We start from the raw sequence: 24,310 nt of genomic DNA on the forward strand, positions 1-24,310 counted from the left end.
CTCTTCTCCCGACTTCCTTTCCCGGCGCGCGGCGGCGGCGGCGGGGCGGCGGGTGGCGGCCTGCGATCGCCCACCGGGAGCCGAGGACCAGCCGGGGCCAGCCCTGCGGTGCGGGTACGCGGCGTGCGCGCCACGCGGGGCGGCCCGAGCGCTGGGCGCGGGGGTGCTGGACGCCCGGCTCGCGGCGGGGGCTCGGGGCGGGGAAGCCCGAGGACACCCCCCCCACTTCCACCCCCCCCCGGGGCAACCTCCCGCGGGGCCCGCGAGCGCCGCCTGGGCGGGCCGGATACCTCGAGACTCGCTCCCTCCAGGAAGCCGGGGGAGGGTGGGAGCGGCGGGACTTCCTGCGCCCACGTGGAGGCTCGGGTTGCGTGGTTTGGCTCGGGTAGGACTCCGAGAGGTCTGGTGGGCGGAGGGGCCTGGGTTCTGTCTCGGCGGGTTACCAGGTGTGTCCCCCTGGAGTAAGTCCCTCCTGTTGCTGCGGCCGGGGTTCGGGGCTCCCCGGAGCGTTAAAGCTGAAGCTGGAGTAACCCCTCCCTTTCCCTCTCTGCGTCCCTCCCACCTCCTGTTTAGTGGCACGTACCGGGCACCCTACGGCGATTACGGACGCTAACCCTGGAGCCGGTGGTGAAACCTGTGCAGTCCAGCACGGCTGGGTGTTAAGAGGGCTTACAGAGTTTGGGCAGCAGAATCAGTGGATAATCATGGGTCCCAGTAGCGACTTTTTCACTGTCCCCCAGTCTGAGGCACTGACCCGCGCAAGCCAAGGACTAGAGCCTGAAGCCCAAGTGCCGGGAAGTTCACACATCCCTTCCGCCCAGATGCTCAAGAATGCTCGGGGATACCCACTCGGTTCTTGTGTTGCCCTCCTCCCTTGTGCTGTTTAGTTTCCCTTGAAAGGACCCCATCCCTTACTGGAAGTGTCAGGGGCTGGCCCTGTTGTAGATCAGCTTCTGCCTTGCCTCTAGAGTGAGCAGAGCCCAGGGTACTAAAACTGCCTCAGTTGTAGCACCTGACACTTTCCATCGTTTCTCCCCATTTGATTCATGCTCAGACGTGATGCTCGGGGTGATAACATCTGTTTTCATCTGGGGAAGCTAAGGGGAAGGAAAAGGAACAGACTATCTGGTTAACTTCAGAGCTGGGACAGCTCCAATGAAATTTGGCACGGATAATAATCCTGTGGGATTTAGGGGAGTCTGTGCAAGATGGGATGTTACTATCTTTTCTAGGAATGAAGCTTCAGTAAGTTGATGTGTATAACCCTTCACAGTGTCTGAAAGATAGCAGATGATCGATCATCCCTCCCTCCCCCTTGTGCTGGCTCTTATTTCCTAAGGGGGGGAGGTGACGGATGAGAACAATTTGTGGCCGGTTGACAAAAATCCTATGAGAAAGCAGTTCATAGATCTAATATTTGGGAATGCAGAACTCTACATGCCAAACCCAAACTTCTGGAGCAGTAACTTAACCTGATTTTTTTCTTAAGGCGAGACACTGTCTGGGACCCTGTGATCTGTGATTTCTGATGGGGTAAATGTCACAGAAATTGTCTGACTTTGCAGCTCCAAAGCTGACATGCGGTTGTGTTGATCTGGAAAGCCGGGGTACCAAAATGCTTTTCTGGACCGCTATTTTCCTTCCAGACCCAGCATGAGTGAAGTTCCCTGCAAAAAACGTGATGACTATTTGGAATGGCCTGAGTATTTCATGGCAGTGGCCTTCTTATCGGCACAGAGAAGCAAAGATCCAAATTCACAGGTAAGTGAGTTTTCTAGAATGTTTGGACACACAGAGACCGAAATAACCTGGAAATGAACAAATCACAGCCGGAAGCGGGTGCTTGGCAGCTTAAAGGCAGAGTAAATCTGTCTTTTGTGCTGAATCCTCAGGTGCTTACATTTTTCTCAGGCCACCATTCAAGCTTCTTGGACCCCCTCTGGGATTTGGGGGGTCTGCTTTCTTTGGCTTGTGGGAGCTGCCACTGAAAGCAAGCGAGGGGATAGAGAACCCTTCACACGCCTCCGGAAGCCGCATGCTCGCTTTGGAGCTCTGCCAGCTTCTGGTTTCATGCACTGCCTGTCCCCGGGCACACCAGCCTCGCCAGGTCACCAAGCCTTCCGGCACATTTCCCTGTAGGTTGGAGCCTGCATCGTGAATGCAGAAAACAAGATCGTGGGCATCGGGTATAATGGAATGCCGAACGGGTGCAGCGACGACCTGCTGCCTTGGAGGAGGACGGCAGAGAGCAGGCTGGACACCAAGTACCCTTACGGTAGGGCCTGGGCTGTGTTTCCTTCTGCTTTCGTTGTTTGGCCTTGCTGGTGCTTAAGTATGCTCTCTTTTTAGTCATCAACAGCTGGGCAAAAGAAAAATCCTATTCAACTACCTTAGCTTGCTGCCCCTGACCCTTTATGCTTCAGAGAGGGTCTGTGAATGGAAAGCATGTGAGTGGTCATGCAGCCTGGCCCGGAGCTCCAGGGGTCCACCGAGCTCTACAACCCCCACGTGTGGATGGCTGACGTCTCTGCGGAGGGCCTCAGCCCCTGGCTGGGGCGGGAGTGGGGTATGTCAGAGGACAGGTTGTTTCTTGGCTACCCAGAAGCAAAGCCAGCTAACCGAGGACTGGCCAGGGCTTCGCTCTGATGAGAAGCAGGGTTCCTTCAGCCCCCCTCCGGCCTACAGAGGAAATCTCAACTCATTTCTGAGAAGGAGGAAATGACTGTGGGCTGTGATGTGGGAAACAAAGGCAGAAGAGAAGTTAGTAAATTTCCTTATGACTTACAGCCCCTGATGAGTCCTTGAAACAGGCGGAGTGACCTTCCTCTAGAGACTCAGCTGCCTCCGTGATAATACTTTGCTAAGGGGCACAGGCAGTCCTAGCCCAACCCCAGGATCCTGTAAGTCTACTTTAATATATAAAAATTCCTTTGGAAATTTCCTGTATCTCTACCCTCCCCAAGGTACATGTTGGCAATTGTCCCCCAAGCATATGACCCTTTGATATACATCTGAAGGGTCTCATGACTAGAGTTTTATTAGCAATAAATGACCTTTTCCTAACAACAGCTAGCCCGCTCAAGCTCCTGGGAACCTTGCTTCCAAAATTCCTTAGAGACTAATGATGCTATCCCTAATCCCTTCCCAATTTGAAAATACATAATGGGCCACTCCTGTTGACCCAATGGCAGCTCTTTCTGCCCACAGGTCCTGTCCCCATGCCTTAACCTTTTTGCACCGAAGGCCTCCCAAGAATTTTTTCTTGGCCAACCGCTTCGAACCCTGACATCTTTCCCACATCAAGCCGGACATCCGGAAATGGATGGTTTGGCATCTTCTCCCTGTTCTGGGGGACGGGCTCTGTATTCCCAAGGCGGCTGGTAGTCAGACCCCAAGCCAGATGCATGGAACTGAAAACGTTTGGCCTGGCCAGCTCTGGTGTCCACCTTTGAACTAGGGAAAGGTGCTTCCTATAATTTGTTGAGTATCTGAGCCCCAAGAAGAACCACTTTAGTGATTGGGAGGGACAAGCCACAGCCTCACTTCACTTTAATTCCCTGGAGAAAATGCATTCCATGTTCTGAAAGAGGGAAATGGGGCTGCTTACTCTGGTTGCTGATTTTTCATAACACGAGGACCTGCGTTTCTGTATGGAAATGAACGGAGTGCCTCCGTTGGGAGTAAAGTAGACGAAGCCCATCCAAACGGGGAAGATTGGGCCTTTAGGAAACGAGGGTCGAGGAGTGATGTAAGATCTTTCTGCTTTGTTGACTCTTCTGTAGTAGGCTGGCCTCTGGGGTTTTCTCTAGAAGAATTCCAAGTCTACACTTAGCCGAATATATGTATTTTTACTAATGTTCCTGGACCTTAATCATGTTAAATAAGCCCCTTGAGTTTCTTTTTAAATTGCTTAGGGCAACTGCTCCGTTTCCTAAAGAAAAAGAAAGACTGCCTGGTGGTGGGGAGGGAACTGAGGATTGGGGGTGGTGTAGGGGTGTGGGGCTGCCCAGAGCTCTGGGTTTTCCAGGAATAAAACGTAGTTCGGTGATTAGGAGGATTTAATTGTCAGTTTCGTCCTTTTAACTCCAGCCCTGGCAGAAGTTAGAACCGTCTTCTCAGCCTTAGCGTTGTAGCTGAGTGGGGCTCCTGAAATGAATAACATGCTAACGTATTTTAGAAGCTTTCATGTCATCCTGATTGTGATTCTGTAAGCTTTCCATAGTAAGGAGGAAAGGAAACAATCTGTTCGCAGGTACACGGCGAAGGTAGTTTTGCACAGTACGGTTCAATGTCCCACGTAGAAACCACGAGAATGAAAAGGTCGATGTGTTTCCGGTCTACACTGAGACGAAGGACAACCATGGAGTTATTTCACCCAGTCCACACAGTGAACCCTCGGGTCTCCTGCTGAAGGGAGGAGTCTGTAGCTATCAGTCTTGTAAAAAGCAGAGGCTTCGTGTAAAAAGATTTCAGTGGTTGGACTGGCATAGACGGGTCCTCCTTGGTTCCTTAGCGGCTCTCCAGGCGGGATCTGTCCCTTCTTCTTCGGTCACTGTGAGCCCCGGGCAGACCATGGCAGTGACCTAGAGGCCAAAGGCTTTGCCGCCAGTAGGCGAGCCCTGACTTGGAGGTGTTCTCCAGTAGCTGATCCTGTTTGTTCTTAGACACTGCCTTTCCCCAGCTTGAAGGCAAATACTGTACAGAGCTCCTTTCCAAAAGGAATTAACAAAACAAAACCAAACCCATGGAGGCATTTGTCCAACTTCAATGATTTTTTTTTTTTTTAATGGCATAGTTGCTGAGTTTCAGAACACTGGTTGTCTGCATTATTTTGTACTCTCCATATGGTACTCTCGGTTTTCAAAGCTCTTTGACCTTGCTCATCAATTATTCATTTTACGTGTGGCTGTGCTAGAATGTAGACAATTTTCTTTCACTAGAGTAGACTTGTACTTTGATGCACCGTAAAAGTCATAGACGGTATTAAATGCTTTCTAAAAGGCATTTAGTATTACTGCCATCGTAATACACATAAAGATGGGCTTTAAGTCTCAATAATGATGACTAGTTTTTTTAAACTGTACACTCAGTCTTGTTTTATCAAGGGATTTCGGGCCACAGAGAAGCACATGTTTGGATCTCCTTGGAGGTGATCGAAATGTTTGGTGATAATTGGCCAAAATGCAAGTTTTTTTTTTTTCTTTTTTTACTTCCATGTTAAGATTAAATTAATTTGAAAAATCAGTGGTAATGTCTGGGATTGGGTGGGCTTGATTTGAACCATTTCTTTCTTCACCGACATTATCGGCAGCCGAGCTGCTGAGGAAGGATAGATGATGTGCTAATCCCCGTAAAGGAGCGTTAGGGATCATCCAGAGTTCTAGACCAGCCATTTCTTTGTTCTTGGAATACATGAGGATCCTCTCTCAAATGTCAGCAACACTTCCCAGACCCCAGTATAATGCTAGTTAAAACTCCCCCTCTCTTTCTTGGAGATGTAATTGACATGTAACATTTTATTAGATTTCGAGTGTTACAGTATAATGACTTGTTATTTGTACACATGGCAAAATGATGGCCATAAGAAGTCCAGTCGACATGGATCACCTTATGTCATTACAAAAAAATTGTGTGTGTGTGTGTGTGTGCGAGGAGAACTTTGAAGATCTGCTTTCCTAGCAATACAATACAATACAATACAATACAATACAATACAATACAAACTGCAATACAATACAATACAATACAATACAATACAAACTGCAATACCGTTTTCCTCACTGCAGTCACCATGCTGTATGCCATACTCCCCAGGACTTACTGATTTTATACCTGGAAGTTTGTACCTTTTGATCCCCTTCACTAGTTTCATCCGCTCCTACCCCCGACCCCGCCTCTTGTAACCACCACTCTGTTCTCCGCATCAGTGAGCTTTTTTTTTCTTTTAAGATTCCATACATACGTGAGAGCATTAGCTTCTCTTCTCTTCTCTCCTTTTCTTTTCTGAGAGAGAGAGCCTGTCGGAGAAGAGGGAGAGAAAAAACCTGAAGCAGGCTCCACACCCAGCATGGAGCCCCATGTGGGGCTCGATCTAATGACCCTGAGGTCATGACCTGAGCCAAATTCAAGATCTGCGGCCTCACTGACTGAGCCATCCAGGGGCCGCCATTGGCATATTTTGAATAAGACAATCCATGGTTGATAAAAGCTCCTTGATGCCAGTAACCCTTTGCATTACTCTGAGTTTTATGAACCAGCATTGGTGTTTGGAGAAGGCGTATAATGTCCCCACAATCTGGGGATCCTGCTTGGACCCCTTGGAGAACCGTAGTAGTACCTCGGGGTCCTGTGCCCACAGGGTCTGAGCCTGCCCATTTTTATGGATGGGAAAAGAAAGGCCCAGAAATATGACGTATCCTTCTTAATGCGACACAAGCAGGGAGACATCTCCGAACTCTGAGATTGGTGCCCTCCGCTACCCAACTGCCTTCCCCATGGGGTCAGGGAATTCAGCTTTTCTGAAAGGCTGCTTGGGTCGTAGCACAATGGAGCACCTGTTCTCTCCCCTTTGCACTGCACCCTTGAGCATGAAGAGGCTTAGGCGAAGTAAACCCCCACCCCCCGCCCTGAGCTCGGGGGCTTGCAGGGGGTGCCCTGACTTCCCACGGGGCGGCGTGCACGGGGCTTGCTTCAGTGCTTTCCCGACGTGGAGCTTGGGAGCCACATAAGTTTGGGTTTACCAGCAGCGTATACAACTTAAATCTCCTTGTTGATTCTGTTAAGTTTAGCGTCATTAGTTTTGATCAGCACTTTGTGGAGATGAGGGAAGCTTGGAATACTTGTAACATAATAGGAAGATGGAGCTTTTTCCGGGCCGTGTCTCTGGAGAGGCATTTTTAAAGGGTGTTTTTGTTCTTCCAACCTTGAGATCAAAACTTCATGAAACTATTTGATTATAATGTAGTATGAGTATGGAAAATGAAAATTCCCCCTGCCACAGAAACTGCCTTTTATCTCGTTCTTTTCCTGAAAAATCCAAAAGCTAGGGTGCTGTCAGTTACATGAAGTGGCAGGAAGAAGTCAGCGGTAAAAGTGACACCTTTTCACGTGAGTGACAATTAAAAAACCGGGAAGCAGCAGATTGATCTAATTTAACCGTATGAAAAAGCTTTGGAAGATTTTTATTTTTGGGAGGGAGTGGTTGCAAGCCTGGGATGAAGTATTCAGCTGACATACTGAGTTCCTTTCTCTTTGTGAAACTCATTAGAATGAAGCACATTTAATCAAAATACCAATTTTATAAAATGGAGGTAAAAATACTCGTGGTAATTCAGAGATCACACCCTCCTTGGGGCTCTGTAACCAATGTTGATGACATAGTTTGCAGACCAGGGAGCTGGAGTGGAATCAACCTCCTTCATCCTGGAGAGCTGTTGTTCAGAACTTGGCATTTTTTAAGTCGGGTTCCCTCTGCTCGTCCAGCTCGCCTGTGTTTTCCTGTCGTGCGGTTTCCTGTTGGTGAGGTCTATGTGGGTGAGCAGGCCTCTTTGCTTGGCCTCCTCTTCTGTCCCATCAATCCAGAAGCCCGGATGGCTTTGCCTGCTGTTTCCCACGTGCCCATCACAGGAGGACTGCGGGTTCTGATGTCCCAAGAGGGGTGGCAGCCTCATTCTTCATGCATCAGGCAGAAATGGAGACGTGGGGCTCCTTCCAGGGTCGGGTCGGTTCCCGTTTCTGCAGGAAAACTCGAAAAACGAGATAGCTCTGGGGAGAGCTCTGCTGGAATTCATTAAGGCATTCTGTTAGCCTGGCAACTTCCAACCGTTTTACCAGTGTGTGGTGGTGCTTCTGTAAATTTCATATTTAAATCTCATCTTTATTTTTTAGAGTTAGCATATTGCTAAGCATGCATAGATGTCATTTTAGCGACCACTTAGCCATTTACCTTACCCCCTTGAACACTGACATTTTCCTGACTGCCACGCACGTGATGTATTTCTTTGGCATCCAAAAGGTTAGTCTTGAGAAACTAATTTATCAAGAAGTTAGATGGCTGATCCTTCTTGAGCTGTAACTTCCTCAAAACTTGTAAGAGCTTCTTCGTAATTAAGATCAAATTTGTTCCTTCAGCCAGCTGAAATTGAACGCCCTCCGGTTTTGTTCGGCAGATCCGTGAGCTTGATGACTTGCTGTTTCTTTGGCTGCAGAATTCTAATTTCACTTGCAGATTCCTGCCGTCCCTCCCCTGCTCGGCCTCCTAGCAGTGGTGGTCCTGACGGTGTGCCTAAGGAAGACCTTTTATATAAAATAACGAATAAAATCAATGGGAAACCTTTAAGCAAGTTTATCCCAGGAAGAAAGAAAGTTCATTATTCTTATGAATCAAGGGGTGAACTCAAGTTTCATTGTTGATGCCTTAGACAGTCGGGGAAATTCAACAGCATATGTGTGAGCCTCCCCCCCCCCAGAAATTAACCAGCTTAATTTAAGAATATTTTATGATCAGGGATAACTGTTTATAAATAGTTTTTTTTTTTTTTTGTTCCACAGTAAATTTTATTTAGGAATGTATAAATAGTCTTAAGAAAAGAATAAATCACGATCAGGGAGGTTGATTTATTTGATTTTTATCTATGTGTTTTATTATTTTATTTTATTACTGATTATTATTTTTTAAGTTATCTCTACACCCAACGTGGGGCTCGAACTCATGACCCCCAGGTCAAAAGCTGTGTGTTCCATCAACTTAGCCAGCCAGGTGCCCTTTTGTCTACATATTTGAATCTTTAGATTCAGGGTTAATTGTTTTTGAAGAGCCAAAGACTACTGTTTCACTAGGAATGTCTAGAAAGCACATACAGAGAGTAGCAAGTTCTGAGAAGCATATGTAGAAAATCATATGTAGGAAAACCTAAAATGCTCATCTGTGAGGATCCAGCCTACTCATAAAAATACATTTGACTGGGTTTTATAAAGACCCAGTTGACTTCATGGAAATTTGTAATACAACCTTACCTAAGGAATCCAAGGGTAGTGATTTTCAAATTAACGAACAGGAAGTGAGCTCAAGTTCATCTTTGTACTATCTTTCAAAATAAAAGGTTTGTTGAGAAACTTAAGAGTATCAATAAAATTTCAGGGTCACATTCAACCCATTTTAGGTTTTAGGTATGTGAGCATGTTAATTTTCTGAGTGCAACTGGTTATTCCTTGTGGTAAATAGAACTTCTTTAATTTTTCAATTTTGTTAAGTCTTTGGCCTAGAACTTTGGGCTGCCATGCAGTGGGGGTGCAGAGAACAGCTGAAATGATGGGTTTTGTTAGTCTTTGTTCTGTTGATCTATTCTATATCTGTTTTTGCTGATTTGGGCCGATCGTCTCTGAAATCAGCCTGAATGACTAAGGTCTTATTTTGCATTGTTTTTCCAACATTCAACATTTTCAACATTTCAACATTAACTTTGTTAATAGTGGTAGAAAAGTAGAATATGTATATATTGTTTGTTCCTGGAAATACAGAATAAAACCGCGTTCCTGGAGATTTTTGCACATATTTATATTGTATAGGACCTTTTAAAATATTTGGATGAGATTTTATATATATGTCTTTAATATGCGTATTATCTAAGAAAGACCCTGCAGTGCTTAAAACATCAATGACCAGATTCCAGGGCAGAATCCCAGACAGGCTTCCGGAGCCTCAGGTCCAGGCGTGCTATGTTTGTACCCAGTGACTGTGGGCTTGCTAAACATAACGTGACATTTACTTCTCAATATCTTTTTGAAATAAATGATCACCGAGGACTCTATCCATGCTAGAATTCTAAGGAAAAATTAAACAATATGGCTTTTTTTAAAAAAAGATTTTATTTATTTATTTGACAGACAGAGATCACAAGTAGACAGAGAGAGAGGAGGAATCAGGCTCCCCGCTGACCAGGGAGGCCAATGCGGGGCTCGAGCTCAGGACCCTGGGTTCATGACCTGAGCCGAAGGCAGAGGCTTAATCCACTGAGCCACCGAGGCGCCCGTAAACAATATAGCTTTGATTGCATTTGATTAGGGCCTCATTTCTCTGCCTGTGGGGCTGAAGGGGGTTCCAACGCCATCCTGGGTGAAAGCTCCCGAGCTGTAAAAAGCTGTCGGTGGGGGCCCCTGGGAGAGCCCCTGGCATAGGGCTCTCTGCTCGGCAGGGAGTCTGCTTCCCCCCCCCCCCCAACCCTGCCTGCCTCTCTGCCTACTTGTGATCTCTCTCTGTCAAATAAATAAATAAAATCTTTAAAAAAAAAAAAGCTGTTGGTGGCAGTGACACAGAGAGGATATGCGCCTGTGCGTGTGGACGAATTACTACGGGAAGAAGCAGGCTGTATTCTCTCTGTCCTTCCAGTGGTCGAAACTTGTGCCAGTTCTAAGATGATTCCAAGTTGGACAGAGACAACGCACAAGCAGGAGGGGGTGGTTGAAGATACAGGTTACCCCACAAACATGGAGATTCATAGACATTGGATGAAAAAAGGTTGGAGGGTAGAAAAAGACACCACATCGAAGTCCAAGAAAATATATGAATAGAGGAGGCAGGTTAAGAACTCTAGGAGACGAGAGGGTGTTCTAAGACCAAACCAAAGGGAGAGGAAGGACTTCAGAAATCCTTTTGTGAATCAGTCAGCATGACAGTGTTTCCTGAAACATGGCATCGGGGAATCGTGGGTTGAGCAGGGAACGCTGGTGAAAGAAGGGAGTTAGAGCTCGAGGGAGCGCTCAGTCTTCCTCCTGCTCGTGCTCTCTGGAGGGTCGGTCCTGGCCAATTAGCAGAGGTGTAAATTTTATCTCTGTGCTTCTTCCAAATGATAGATGCCATAGTAAATTTAAAATATTGAATATGATAACCGAGCATGAATTTTTTAATTCTGCAATTAAAAGACTTTGTTCAAAACGCCATTAATTTTGAGTTTAGGTGAAAGAGGGAAGCGGAATTCCTCACTGTCGTTCCTCCTTCTGCAAGTGAGTTACAACTTTTTAGGAATTGAAATACGCACGGGCCCGCTCTTCTTTGATCCATTACAAGCTGTCTGTTGGTGGTGGGGGAGTTCTCAAGTCACATGCTTCCTTTTTAAAAATCATGACTGTATATTATATCACAATACAGTTTTCAGACGATGTTCACTTGTGGTCATTCGTTCACTTAGCATGTCCCATGCCAGGCACTCTGCAGTAGTGAGCGAAATGCACAAGGTCTGTGTTTTCAACTCAGACTCAGTGATGGAGGTAGACAGGAATGAAATCAACAGAGGCTGTTGAATCTTCCTTTCTGAGGAAGTGACTGTTGGGCTGAGACCTGAAGGACTGGATGGGTTCCCAAGAGGTCAAGGTGGGCTGGTCAGTATTTGGGGATGAGAAGGACATCCCTTGCGGAGAAGAGTGCTTAGTGCAAGCCCTTGGTCAAGAAGGTGCTTGGAGCATTATGTGGGAAGGAAAGGATTTGGCCCACGCTTAGTGGTGAAGGTCCAGGTCGGTCAAGGTCACGGTTGGAGTAATGAGATGAGGTTGGGGACTATAGGATAAGGAGTTTGGATTTACGAGATTGAGTTGGTGTGTAGGGAATGTGTGGATGGTTCCGGACAGGAGTGGAAAGAAGGATGGCAGCCCTGAAGTGACTGGCACGTGTGTTTCTCTGGTGGCAATGGTAGGAGTTTCGGAGATGGGTCTGGGGTGTATTCTAGAAGCAGCCTGAAGAGGGCTGGGTGATGGGGGGTCCTAGAGGGAGAGTGACTCCCGCAGGCAGTTCCAGCTTGAGCACCTCAGTTTGGGGGAAGATTTGGACCCTCAAATGTGGGGTGTCTGTGAGCCCTCCCTGTAGGGGTGTCACCTAGTCAGTTGGGTACGCGAGTGGGGACAGAAGTCTAGGTTGGGGACGTCTGTATGGGCATGTTTGGCATTCGGGTGACATTGGACCATGGAAATGGGTGAGGGGATGGAGGGACGGTGCAAAGGCTGGACTCTGGGCTGGTCTCTGAGGTCTGGCACGCTGAGAGGTTGGGTGGAGGAGGCAGACAAGGACGGAGCCCTCAGGGACCTCGGGGCATGCTCTAAGGAGGAGGAGGGAGCCGTCAGCCTCGGTAAAGGCTGCTGAGAGGTTTAAGAAGGGCAACAGTGTCCTCGGTGTTTAGCGACCTGGAGGTCATTACTGATGCTGCCGCGGGCAGTTCTGATGGCCTGGCAAACGGGAGAGCCAGCAGCAGGTGAGGGGACGGGCCGGCACAGAGAGATGGCTTTGGGCTGTGTGTGAAGACAGAGGGCAATCGCGTGATGGGACCAGGAGAAGGGTTTCTATGTCTGTAGGAGACTGAGGAATGCAGAAGGGGAGAAGGAGGAAGGTCTGCGACGGTGTGCGGGGATGGCCTCCCAGGCAGGTTCATTAGTGGTAGAAGAGGGTCACTAGGTTTTGGGGTAGGGGCTGGGGGGGCAACCGGCAGCCGGCGCAGAGGTCCGCAGAGTTGCAGGGGGGGTGTGATCCACGGCAGCCTCTCGGTGAAGGATGAGGCAAGGTTGTCGGCCGCAGGGAGGGAGGAGGAGCGTGAGCGGTCTTGGACACGGGGGAGTCGGGGAGGAGATTGCTGTGTGGAGTGGATAAGGCCTGCCAGAGTCACGTCCTAGAAAAGTAGGGCAGGGTCACGGCTCCTGTCTCATCTCAGAAACCGGAGGCAGGGGGGTTAAGCCCCATTTTCTACACGGCGAAACAGGATCAGTGAGTTGCCTGAGGCAGGCCCAGTAGAGCGGGAATTAATTAGAACACACACGTCCTGACTCGTCTTCCAGTGCTCGCTGCTCCGTCCCAGTTTACCCTTTGTAAGCTGTTAACGCCAGAGGGAAGCTTGGCGTCTTCATTGGGTGTATTTGCATTCCAAAGCTGTCGAGCCGCGATTCGTGTTCTGTTTCAATTCATGTTTCTGGAGTACGTCTCAGGCATCAAACACGCGTTTCACGTGAACGGTAGGAAGGGAGCCAGGCGCGGCTTACCCATCGAGGAAATGCAGCATTTCCACACCCTCCTCCCTCTGACCTGATTGTGTGCCCTCAGCACATAGGGAAGCAATGTAATTAGAGTTCTGGGGGCTTTATTGTCCATAATGGAAACACCACAGTCAGAAATCTCTTTAGCCCTAAGCACTACCATTGGGGCTAAGTAGTTCCCCCGGGTGCCATGCGTGGCAGCCGGCAGCCTTACTTAGCAAGAGGCAGAGAGGAAGGGGGCAGGGGATGGGGACCAGGGTAGGACAGAGAGAAAAAGAAACGTCTCTCCCACCGCCCAGCTGAGCAGCCCGGGGCTGCCGGGTCTCAGGTGAGCAGCCCGGGCCGGAGAGCTTAGGGAGCACGAGCACTGACCAGGTTGCAATTCTGTGCTGTTCTCTTCACGGACCGTAGTCACTGTAATGGGTCTTTTTCTCTCCCGTGTCACAGGCCAGGAGACTGAGGCTCCACAAGGGGGTTAGGGTCCTAGAACCAGCGGGTGGAGGACGCAGAGCCTGTGAGGAAGCAAGGGGAAGGCAGAGCCAGGCCCCAGGTGCCTTTCATCCAGCCCCGAGGAACGTCGGAGGAGTGGAGATGGGAAGTTCCAGCTGCCCCAGGTGGGGGCCGTAGGATTCGGGGCTTCACTCAGAGTCTGGAGGGTTTGGCCGTCTTCCGAGTGAGTGCCTCATCTCCGTCTTCCCGGGCCTGGCCAGAATGCCTTCCCGCTGTCATTTTCTTCTGCTACAGACCTCCTCTCTGGGCACAGTGCAGTAATGGAACAGACTCCGGACTTTTCCCAGGCACGGGGCTGGCTTCCTCTGCCTTATCGCTGGAAGCTGTGTCTATTTTCAGACTTATTTTCAGACCACAGACTTAACGAGGTCATCATCATCAACTCTCCACTGGGGTTGTGTGTCCCTCAAAGCCAGAAGGTTGTGAGGCCCAGTTCCTTCCGTCTTCCAGATAGAAAGACCACCCACTGCCCAGGGTGGGGCTGGGGGGGCAGCAGTGTCTGATTCTGAGCAGGTGGACGTGGTCAGGTGAGGCAGACGGGCTGGCCCCTGTCCTCCTCCACCTCTCAGCCCGTTTCCTGCCTCTTCCCGCTGCTTTACTTCTTCGCTGCTCCTTCTCTGTGTCTCTAGCCTCTTGCTTGGGGCTCAGGCATCTCCTGCCCGGCGGGGCCTGAGCTCCAGGACTGGGCTCCCCTGCTCCCGCAGCCCGAGTGCCCAGCCCTGTGAGTGCTCGGCCTGCGACCTGAACTCATCACTCCTTGTCTGTGGGACGCGCCTACAGATTAAAACTGTCTCCTCTTCCTTCTACGGCCCAGTGCAGAGGAATAGCTCTGCCTGAGAGGCCCTGAGAGTGAGATCTGCTTTGGAGCATGCCAGGAAGTGTCAGCGACGAAGACTGTAGCTGGGGGGGGGGGGGGTTGGGGGGGAGTTGGGGGGGGTTGGGGAAGCAGAGGCTGCACATGGTCGACGTGGTCCAGGGACGTGTGTGGATGGGATTGTCTCCAGGACGTGGTACGACTGTTGTTTCCAAGTCGTTTGTCCCTCCCTCTGCCCCCACCTTTAGCTCAAATCCTTTGAAAACTCAGATCCTGAGCTCTTTACAGATATGGAAAGTTCAGGAAGGGGAGATACGGTACTTGAGCTTTGACCTTGCCTGGGGACTACATTCTAGCAATGTTTTGGATTTGGGGGAAGCCGTAGTAGTGGACATTGATAAGGTTGGGGTAGTCCTCCAGGGGTGGTGGTGGGCTGGTGGGGGGCTTCAATGCAGAGGCCACTCTGCTGTTAAATTAGTGACTTGAAGGATAGGCACTTCAGAGGCTGGCAGTGATGTACGAGGCCCTGTCAGGACAGCTTTCAATAATTAAGAAAAAAGTAGTTGATATTCCATTTTAGCTCCCGAAGCCCTGGTTGCCTAAATGATCTGTTCCAGGAGCAAGTTCGCGCCCCACCCGTCCATGGACTTTTCGCATCGGTGGGGCTCGGAGCACAGGAAAGAGGGTGCCCGCGCCCCTGTAGAGAGACGCGCCGGATGCAGTGATTGACAGCTATAGGACCCCTTGTTTCAAGAGGTGATGATGAAAAGAATAGAACAGAAGTGGACTATCTTATAAAAATAAACTTCGAGTTATTTTTAGAAATGCACTGGGTCAACTTTGAACTCGGGCCCCCTGTGTCGTGTCTGTTATCAGTTGCAGGGTGAAGCCTCCCACCTTTCCTTTCTGGAAGGCCGTGAGCAGATGCTTCCCAGACCTTGAGTCCTGTCCCTCCCGCCTGTCAGCGAGTGAACCATCCGTGCTCTTCCCCGTGGGTGGCCACCCAGCCCACGAACCTTCAAGGTCAGGGGCAGAGGCGCGTTTCCCCAGAGACTTACCGGGGCTCCTGCAGTCCAGCCTGGAGATTGGCGGCAGAAGGCGGTGCAGAAACCGATCGTGTGACCCTCCGAGCCACCCCTCATTTAATAGGCTGCCCCACGTTTCAGGTCGCCCTTTGCAGAATACCCCTTGGGCCAGAAGAAGTCATTTCTACACGTAAAATTCTGTACCACTAAAAATGGGAGAGTTTTAACCAACACGGAGAGTTTCTGTAACTGGACAAGAACCTTAGTTTTCCTGAGTCCAAATTCTGTCAGGCCCAGTGGTTCTCAATCCCAGCCCAGTAGGTGAGGGGTAGAGGTGATGGGGAAGAGCCTCACTCCCACAGGAGGTGAGGGGTAGAACCACGTGTTACCCCTTAAATTATTTGTGCCATAGTTAGCCTTTGTTTAGCATTATTCAAGATTCTTTCTTTCTTTTTTTTGGTAAAACCTATTTAAGTAACCTTAATAACAGTGCTGTCTAAAATAGATGTTGTCTTAGTCTTGTATCAAATAAGATGGAAGTCAAATCTATAAAATGTTGAATCTCTTAAATCTAGCCAGGATGGAATATATCCTGTTAATTTGTCAAACTTTGAGAGAACCGCCTACCTGAGACAGTAAGGATTAATCAAGCCCTAGTAAGAGGGAATTTGAAAAATACAGTTTTCTAATTATACAATCTCTTCTCAGTGGTCCAAGGTTAATGCAGTTCTGAATTCTGACAGTTAGTAATAGAAGAGAAAAAAAAAGACCAAAGCATATGAATTGTCTTATAATTACCTGAAACAGAGGTTCTCCTTCTGGCAATCAAGAACTTTATATGCACGAATCTGATATTTTCAGCATTTGATTCTTTTCGTTTTAAACAATGGTGAGAATAATTGATAGATTTGGTGTCACTCTGCACTTACCAAATACACTTGTGGTACTTGGAGATGTCTTTTGGTCTTCGCTTAGTCATAGATGCGTAATTCTAGGTAGGTGATTGGCAAATGTGCCCAAAAGGGGACAATTTAGCTATCTTATGAATACTTCCTAGGGACTGTGTACATTTGAAATACCCTGTCCTATGCTTACTACAGGTATAAAAACTGTGTGCGTGTCACGGTCATGCACAGGACCACTCCTCGTTGGTCGGTTTTGGCTCTTATGTATTCGTAGCTCTTGCTCTGGTTCTCCCCGGGCGACACGGGAAAAATGCTAGCACTAGAAAAAGATAAATTTATTCCTTCATTTATTGCTGTCAGATATCTATGGAGTATTTATCATAGTGAGAAAAGTCACAGCGAAACCTCAGACCATCCAGCGCAGAGGCCTGCGGAGAGACACTGGGTTTTACTACATCGATTGACTTTCTGAGAATCTACAAATGCATGACGACTTAGGGGCTGCAGGAGAAAAATGAAAGAGCAGGACTGAACCTTGGAAGATCCCCCGAAAGGCGAGAGAAAGAAAAGGACCCACAGAAGAAGTAGGAGGCTCCACGGTGTCCGGCGCCCGAGAGGGTTTCGAGTGGAGAGCTGTTGCTAACTGGGGGCCCGGCGGGCAGGCGAATCCAAAGATTCACCCAGAGAGGCCCTGGGTTTGGGTGAAGATCAGGCCACCCAGGGGTAAGTGGGAGCTCGCTCCTACCAGCTCACCTGAGCAAACCCTGCGTCTCTCTTCCCAGCTCTCTGTCATGCCAGGACCTTGCAGCTGGCGTGTGGGAGTGGTCACACCGAAATCGGCAGATTTCGCCAATCAAGGCCTTTTCTTACCACCCCCCCATTGTTGTAAATATTAATAACATATTACAGAAGTCAACAGTTTTCCATAGTCATGCTTTTTTAAAAAGATTTACTTATTTTGAGAGAGAGAGAGAACGCACAGGCGGGGAGGGGCAGAGGGAGAGGGAGACTTAAGCAGACTCCATGCTGAGCGTGGAGCCCAACCCAGGGCTGGATCCCGTGACCCCGTGATCATGACCTGAGCCAAAACCAGGAGTCGAGGCTTAATCGACTGAGCCGCGCAGGTGCCCTAAAGTTACACACTTTTTATGTGGCGACCCAGCAAACAGTCACACCTGAAGCACGTGCGTGCATGCACACACACACACACACACTCACCCCTCAGACAGTTTTTAGGAACCGGACTTAACCTTTGCCATGTAGGACGCATTCTGATTTCATCTGTTTTCATTCCCCTGCGTTAAAAAGAGGGAAAAAGTTGTTTGTAACTCACTAAACTGATTTCTTGACCTACAGTTTGAAAAGTATTGGTTTAGCAAAAACCAGAGGTTGTAGATGCATGACAAAGTGAAGAGATGATTGTTTAAAAAATAAATCAGTCTTGTAGTTGGAGGCAGGACGATTTTGTCTTGAAAGGAAGAAGAAAAGAGATCTGAAATGCCGAGAAGATGGCGTCTTGAGAGTGGAGACCAGGGACATGCAGAATGGAGAGAGCCTGAGTCAGGAGGGGCTGGGCCAAGGCTGCCTCTTGCCCTTGGCCTTAGGAGAGAAGGCTCAGGATTTGCTGTCGAGAGCCTGTCTTGGAGAAGGTCAGCTATGCTAGAGGAAGGAGGGAGGAAACTGGACACACAATAGGAAAAAGCTGGGAATTAGATGACCTGGTATTTCAAAATTCATTTTTATTTAGTTAGTTGGAAACGCACTTTGTTGGAGTGGGAAATACAGGAAGGACACGCCTTGTTGAGGGTCACGTAGCTTCGAGCGGCAACTGGGCCTTGAGTACACTGTTTGCTAATTAACTGAATTTAAGTAAAAAAATAAAGATCAAAAGGAAGAACTTAAAACTTAAAAAAAAAGAGTCTCCCATGTGACCAACACTCGGTTGTTCATACAGCCCAGTAGGCCATGTTTCTAACACGAAGCTTTGTAGTTTTCTTCTTGTTTTGTAGCTAAGAGAACGGAATTCTGTTGATGATTCCAAGTTTTATTTCTATCCGCCGCCCTTAGTATGGTGATGTCAGATGGGGCCCAAGAGAATCGGTTTCACGTGGTAATTTTCATGAATGAATCCAGACCATACAATATTCAATTTTATCCCAAACTGCCTGGGATGAATCGGAGGAAGACAACCATTCTTAGAGATTCAAAAGAAGACAGTAGTAACGGTGAGTAACAGACTCAGAAACTGTAGTTCTGGACATTAATACCAACACCGTCAAAAAATATTTTCTGATGGGAAAGCCTCTTCTCAATATTTGAATTTAAGAGGACTTCCTGTATTTCCCAGCATCACCATCAACAACTGGAGTCTGCATCTCCTCCTTTATTCATTCAATAAATATTTAACCCCCATTATGTTCACGGCAGGGCATTAGACTTTGGGAAAGTTACATCTAATTGTTTTTAACAGGGAGCAAGTGTTAATCCCCGCTGGGGTACATCTTGGTCACCAGGGAAGTGGAGGGGGCTGAAGGGGGCCTCTCTTAGGCCAGTGTCCTCAACGCCACTGAGCTGGGGAGCCTTTCTGCTCTCTCCTGTCATCCCCAGGAGAGTGGCTCAGGTCTCTCTGTGGCCGGCCGGCGGGGACTATTCTCTGATGGGCTGTGATCTTAATAAAGGCTCATTGACTAAGCGAGTACATCAGGGTTACAATGTCCAAGAGCTGTGAATTTAAGCTACTCTTCATTTAAGGCTCCCGTGCTCCTAGAAGAAGCTGTTTAGGGCAGAAGGTTGGTCAGTTGGAGAGGATAGGGGTTGGGGGTCCCCTTGAGGCCCCCCATACTTATAATTCGGGCAGTTTTGTATGATTTGGACCACGGCCAGATTGTCATTACAACAAACATTGACTTTGGCATTGTGCGCTTACTATGTGTTAGATCTCTTGGGACTTACCAGAGGGTTCTGCAACCAAGTGTTTCTCCAATGTGTCTGTGCGTTGGAATCAGGCGGGAAATCTCTTAATCCCAGGCCACACCCCGGATGAGGGCGGATAGGTTTGCAAATCACTGCCAGGGAGAGGATAATAGAGTTTTAGCAATGCACCCAGAAACTTAAATACCAGTGCACCAGAGCAATAGGGCGGCCTCCCAGCGCAGGTAGGGGATTCCCAACTCAGACACAGCGGTGAGGACCACTGCCTTGAGAGGAGGAGCACCCTGGTGAGCTAGTTAGGGGGTGGGACACCTCACCAAAGCCCGCGAAGACGGCTGGGCTTACAGGTTTGCAAGAGAGGAGAGGAGGCTGCTCCTTTTGACTGCGTTCAGGCAGATCTGCGAGTGACCTCGGGTCACTCTTTGGGGATCATTGGTGGAATGGGCCATGATAGCAAGAACATGACTTTCCACTAAGTAGCGGAAGCTTTTTCTTACATCAGATGAACCACTGGTTGTCTGCCCGCATCCTTCTCGTGTGTATGGGGGCTGAGAGCTGAGAGGGGAGGGAAGTCCCTCGGGGTGGAAATGCTCTGCTTTACTTCCTGACTCTGCCGCTTGAGTTCGCACCCTGCCCTCTTCACGGTCACGGCCAAGATCCCCGCACGTGCGTACCCACATGCAAATGAGCCATTTTATGTGCGCCATCCCGTACCCCGGGGTCTTGTGGAGCCGTGAGCTATTGCCGTGCTCAGGGTGGGCGAAGATACTTGACCTTGGCCTCTCCTGGCTGCCGCCGCGAACGGTTTAGCGGCTACTCACCAACCTGTCGGACCGCAGTGGCCCTCGTTTGGTATTCTCAGTACTTCCTGTTTCCGGTCAGTTTTTAAGAAACCGAGTCTGTTATTCACGTTTTTGTTGTTGTTTTTGTTTTTTCCCAAAGAGGGGCGAGTGGAATGCTTCAGCCGCATCAGTCAGCTCCTCGGGAGCCGCGATGTTAAGTTCTTCTTTCCTTCTCTCTCAAACCCGCAGTGTGCCATGCCGAGCTGAACGCCATCATGAACAAGAACTCGGCCGACGTGAAGGGCTGCACGATGTATGTCGCCTTGTTCCCGTGTAATGAGTGTGCCAAGCTCATCATCCAGGCAGGTAGGAGTGGGCCCCCTCCCGTTTGTCACATCGGCACCGCCGCCTTCTCGGCACCGCAGACGGGCTTGATCTGAAATCGCTTTGTTTAGATCCAAATTAATTGCACTAGCAACTTTGCAAGGTATTTCCCGTGTTCTGTTTTTGACTGGTGCCAGGTCGTCTAAGACTAATTGTCCTCTGTGATTCTTAGCATGTTTTTAATTTAGTTTGCAACTTCTTAAACTGCCGGCTCCCGAGAAACAACACAGGCCGTGCATATAATTACTGCCAATTCACCGTTCTCCGGCACGTCGTGCATAGGTTAGGGGGAGGGAGAGAAATGAACTCTGTCAGAAGCAAGGTCAGCTGGGAGCCTGTATGAAATTTTAATTTTTATTAATATATGGTAGAGGTTTTAGGACCCAAACATATCTTTGCATATAAATGTCATCAGACTCGAATGGTACTACTGTAAGTTTTCCTTACATTACAGCTACCGTAAATCGACGCCGTTGTACTCTGAATATTTCACCTTTTTCATGCTGTCACATCGGAGATTCGGCTACACTTTGTCGCCATAAAACTCTCAGCTTGAGATTTAAAGACTTATCATGTTAGCCAGATGCGTGGTTTAAAGGGGCTGTTTATGAGGAGCCCGTGGGTCTCTGAGGGGAAGAGGTCCGGCAGCAGCCGAATCAGGGGCCGGCCCCTGGTGAAGAACTTCCTGGGCTCCTTCCTTGGTGGTGCACGACCCTCTGGGAGTTTTCCTCCCCTGGCTGGTACCCAGCTTCCCCGTAGTCCCTTCGGAGGCTGGTGGAGGACAGGGCGGTGTGTCCCCCCTGCCTCCCCCAGACTCTCGTCCCTCCAGTTAGCACTGCCCTGGGGGACAGGAAAAGAAAGCAGATCTGCTGTCGATGGAGCTGTCTGGAATGGTTCTTAGATCCATTTTCGGAAGCATGGAGGGCATTTACCTGAGATTTGTGCCAACACGCTCCACTCCCCTGCCCCCCAGCATCAGCCTCTTGTGTTACGAGTAGTCGCCTTGTGAATAAAGAAATCTGATTGCCCACTGTAAAGAAAATTTGTTAATCGGATCAAGGCTTGACTACTTGACATGTTTTCACTTGCATTTGTTTCAAAAAAAAAATCCATAAAGACCGGAGGGCAGATTAAAAATAATCTGTCGTCTGCTGCATCGGAAGGCGGCAGATACGGGTTGCGGTAAGTGGCCGTTGTGGGCGAGCAGGCTCAGGAGGGGTAATTCATCACGGACACTTCGGGCTCCGTCTGCCCCTGCGTGTCTGTCGCAGTAGCTCTGTGTGTCTGTACTAACGGGGCTTCTTCTGCTGTGGCCTTTGAAGGTATAAAAGAAGTTATTTTCATATCTGACAAATACCATGACAGCGATGAGATGACCGCCGCGAGGCGCCTGTTTGATATGGCTGGGGTGGCCTTCAGGTAAGTGGGAAGAGCTCGGGGAAAGGGTGGGCGGAGGCCGGATGAAGAAATGCATTTGACCTTGTCTGACATTTAGTTTCTCCTCGAGATGCCTGACTTCTACACCTGGAAGCATCTTCTTAGGTGCAGTGGGCTGTGGATCTCGAGGTGGTGTGGGGAGTGGGTTTTCGAGAGCAGTGACAGGCGCATCAGAAGATAATCTGACGGATGATACTGCGCTTAAATATTAGGAGCTTTCTGGGGCTTGGGCTAAATTACTCTAGTAGCGAGAAATTGTGAAATTCATAAGTTTCGTAATATTAGCATTAAACCTTGGTAAATTTTGTAAATGTAACAACTCTGACATTGGAAATTTAGGATGAAAGGAACCTGCTAGGTTGAAACACCAGGAATTCTTCTGACAGCAACATTTTAAATTGACGTCGGAAGTCATTTCGACTTTTACAGTTATCTTTGCTAGGCAAAGATTGGGAGCTATGTTCTCCCGGCACGTACTTTCAACCGTCTTCGATTCATGGTGGAAACTTCTTTGGGACTGAAAGCTTTCAAAGCATTTCCTTTACAGTATCTGAGCTCATCACTGGGGATAGGGTTTATACATAATGAATCTCCTGAACTGTTGTGCCTTCGGAGACTTTAAATCCAGATTATTTACATCATAATAACAATTAGGTATTAACTGTTGACTGTTTTTTTACAAGAATGCAAATAGTCCCCAAATATTTTTCTTTGAGCTGTTTTAGAGGCTACCTGAGTAAATTTTTACATCTGCCTTTTTTGAACGTGACTTTAAAAATTCCTCATCACTAAAGCTAATTTTTTCGTTTGTTTGTTTGTTTTGCTGTTTGTACAAGAGGCAAAAGAAAATTTACCTTTTTTTGCTTTCGAGCGATTCCAAGTTGGCTGCAGAAATTTCCTAGGAAGGAAGATAAATCTGTTGGGAAAGCTAGTAATCGGGTGTCATGTTGTGCGCTAACTTGTTAGAAATCCTTTGACTCCCTGATAATTCATGAAGTCAGCTAGCTGGAGAACATACAGACCCAGCCACCGCGTGCTTTTTTTTTTTTTTTTTTTGTCTTAGTCTTTTCGGGTTTGTGTTCCTCTCGGTATGGTGCACCATAATTGCCTCCTATAGAGATAAGATATCAAGCGAATCCCGGGAAATTTTTTTCCTCCCCACAGTTAAGCCAAAGTAAACAAATTGCTTTAACTACTCGCTGGATAATATCTTGATATATTTTGTTTCTTGTGTTTAGGAAGTTCACACCAAAGTGCAGCAAGATTGTCATTGACTTTGATTCAATTAACAGCAAACCGAGCCAGAAGCTTCAGTGAGTTACATCTCATTAAATCTCCAAAAGGTTGGGATTATCCTCTTCTAAGAAGCTGCTAATACCTTTCATCTTGAAGTTACACATAACTTTTTAATAGCCAGTACAGCAAAAGTAGACATCTGAAGGATGTAAAGCCTCGAATCTTCCCGACTGCCTCTCTGGTCACACGGATTCTGCATCTGTTTGGATTGTTGGTTTAGGGCTTAAAACCAAGGAGCGTGTAGACGCCTTGTCGCGCAGGGCTGGCCTGGGTCCCTCCTGCTTTGTTTCCTGGTTTGCTGGGTTGCTGGTGGCTTTGGACAGCCGCTCCTTGCTGCTATAGGTGCCGGGACGACAAATCAATAATTGTTGTGTTCCTGGTAGGATGAATGGACTCACTGGTTTGAACGTCTGGCCCAGATGAAGCATAACTAACGTGTAGTGCCCTTGAGTGGGGGGGAGGGGGAGTAGGATCCTTTCCACCATGCCATGCGGACGTATTGGCTTCAGGGCATTGAGAGAAACCACCAGCCTCCCACCCAAGCTCTTCTGGGAAGCCATGAGCACAGCTGAGCCCGGGCCACCTTCTCTGCCTCTGCAGTCCTGCTGCCCACGGGGGCGTGGCACGTTCTTCTTCTGGGAGCGGGGACCCGTGTTGGTTTGCACCGCACACGGAGCTTTTGCATTACTTTAGCTGAATAATGGGTTGTTCCTGGAGCAACAGAGACAGCCTGTCTCCCCTTGTCGACCCCCGAGACCACGGCTGGGGCATCAGGGTCACGTGGCTGGAAGTGGCACGTGCACCTGCTGCTTCTACCCTGCGGAGGCATCGATGCTCCTTCACGTGCCACGGTTCACGTCCAAGGCTGCTCGGCAGCCAGGGAGTCAAGGAGCTCCTGTCCTGTGAGTGAGACTTGAGGGAATTCAGACTTGAGGTTGAGTCCAGATCTGTGGGTAACGGGAGCTCCTGATGCTGCCGATACAGTGTCTTCACCTCTCCCGTGAGCCTCGTCTTTAATCTCCGATCATCTCCATTAAACGTGCTCAGTAGCTTTGTTGAGAAAATGGGTTCTTTATCCTAAAGATGATTACCGTTCTAAAGGGCTCTTCTGGTTTCATGAATTGTTATTTTGTCTCTGAGGTTTTGTGCTCTGTATTCTAGGGCGGTCTGTAATGTGGCTCCTCGCCGATATTATTAAAATCTTATTAAAATCTA

The 24,310-nt window shown here is 48.5% G+C and overlaps 1 protein-coding gene across 1 annotated transcript; it reads left to right on the forward strand.

Moving 5' to 3' along the window:
- DCTD (dCMP deaminase) lies at positions 1–24,310 on the forward strand. Its single transcript, XM_045998568.1, has 6 exons — positions 1–114; positions 1,647–1,761; positions 2,140–2,275; positions 20,228–20,344; positions 21,685–21,781; positions 23,038–24,310. The coding sequence occupies exons 2-6, from the start codon at positions 1,654–1,656 to the stop codon at positions 23,114–23,116; spliced, it is 537 nt and encodes a 178-aa protein (XP_045854524.1). The 5' UTR covers positions 1–114; positions 1,647–1,653; the 3' UTR covers positions 23,117–24,310.

This window comes from Meles meles, chromosome 2 (genome assembly GCF_922984935.1).
Source record: "Meles meles chromosome 2, mMelMel3.1 paternal haplotype, whole genome shotgun sequence".
In the NCBI taxonomy this organism is placed as follows: Eukaryota; Metazoa; Chordata; class Mammalia; order Carnivora; family Mustelidae; genus Meles; species Meles meles.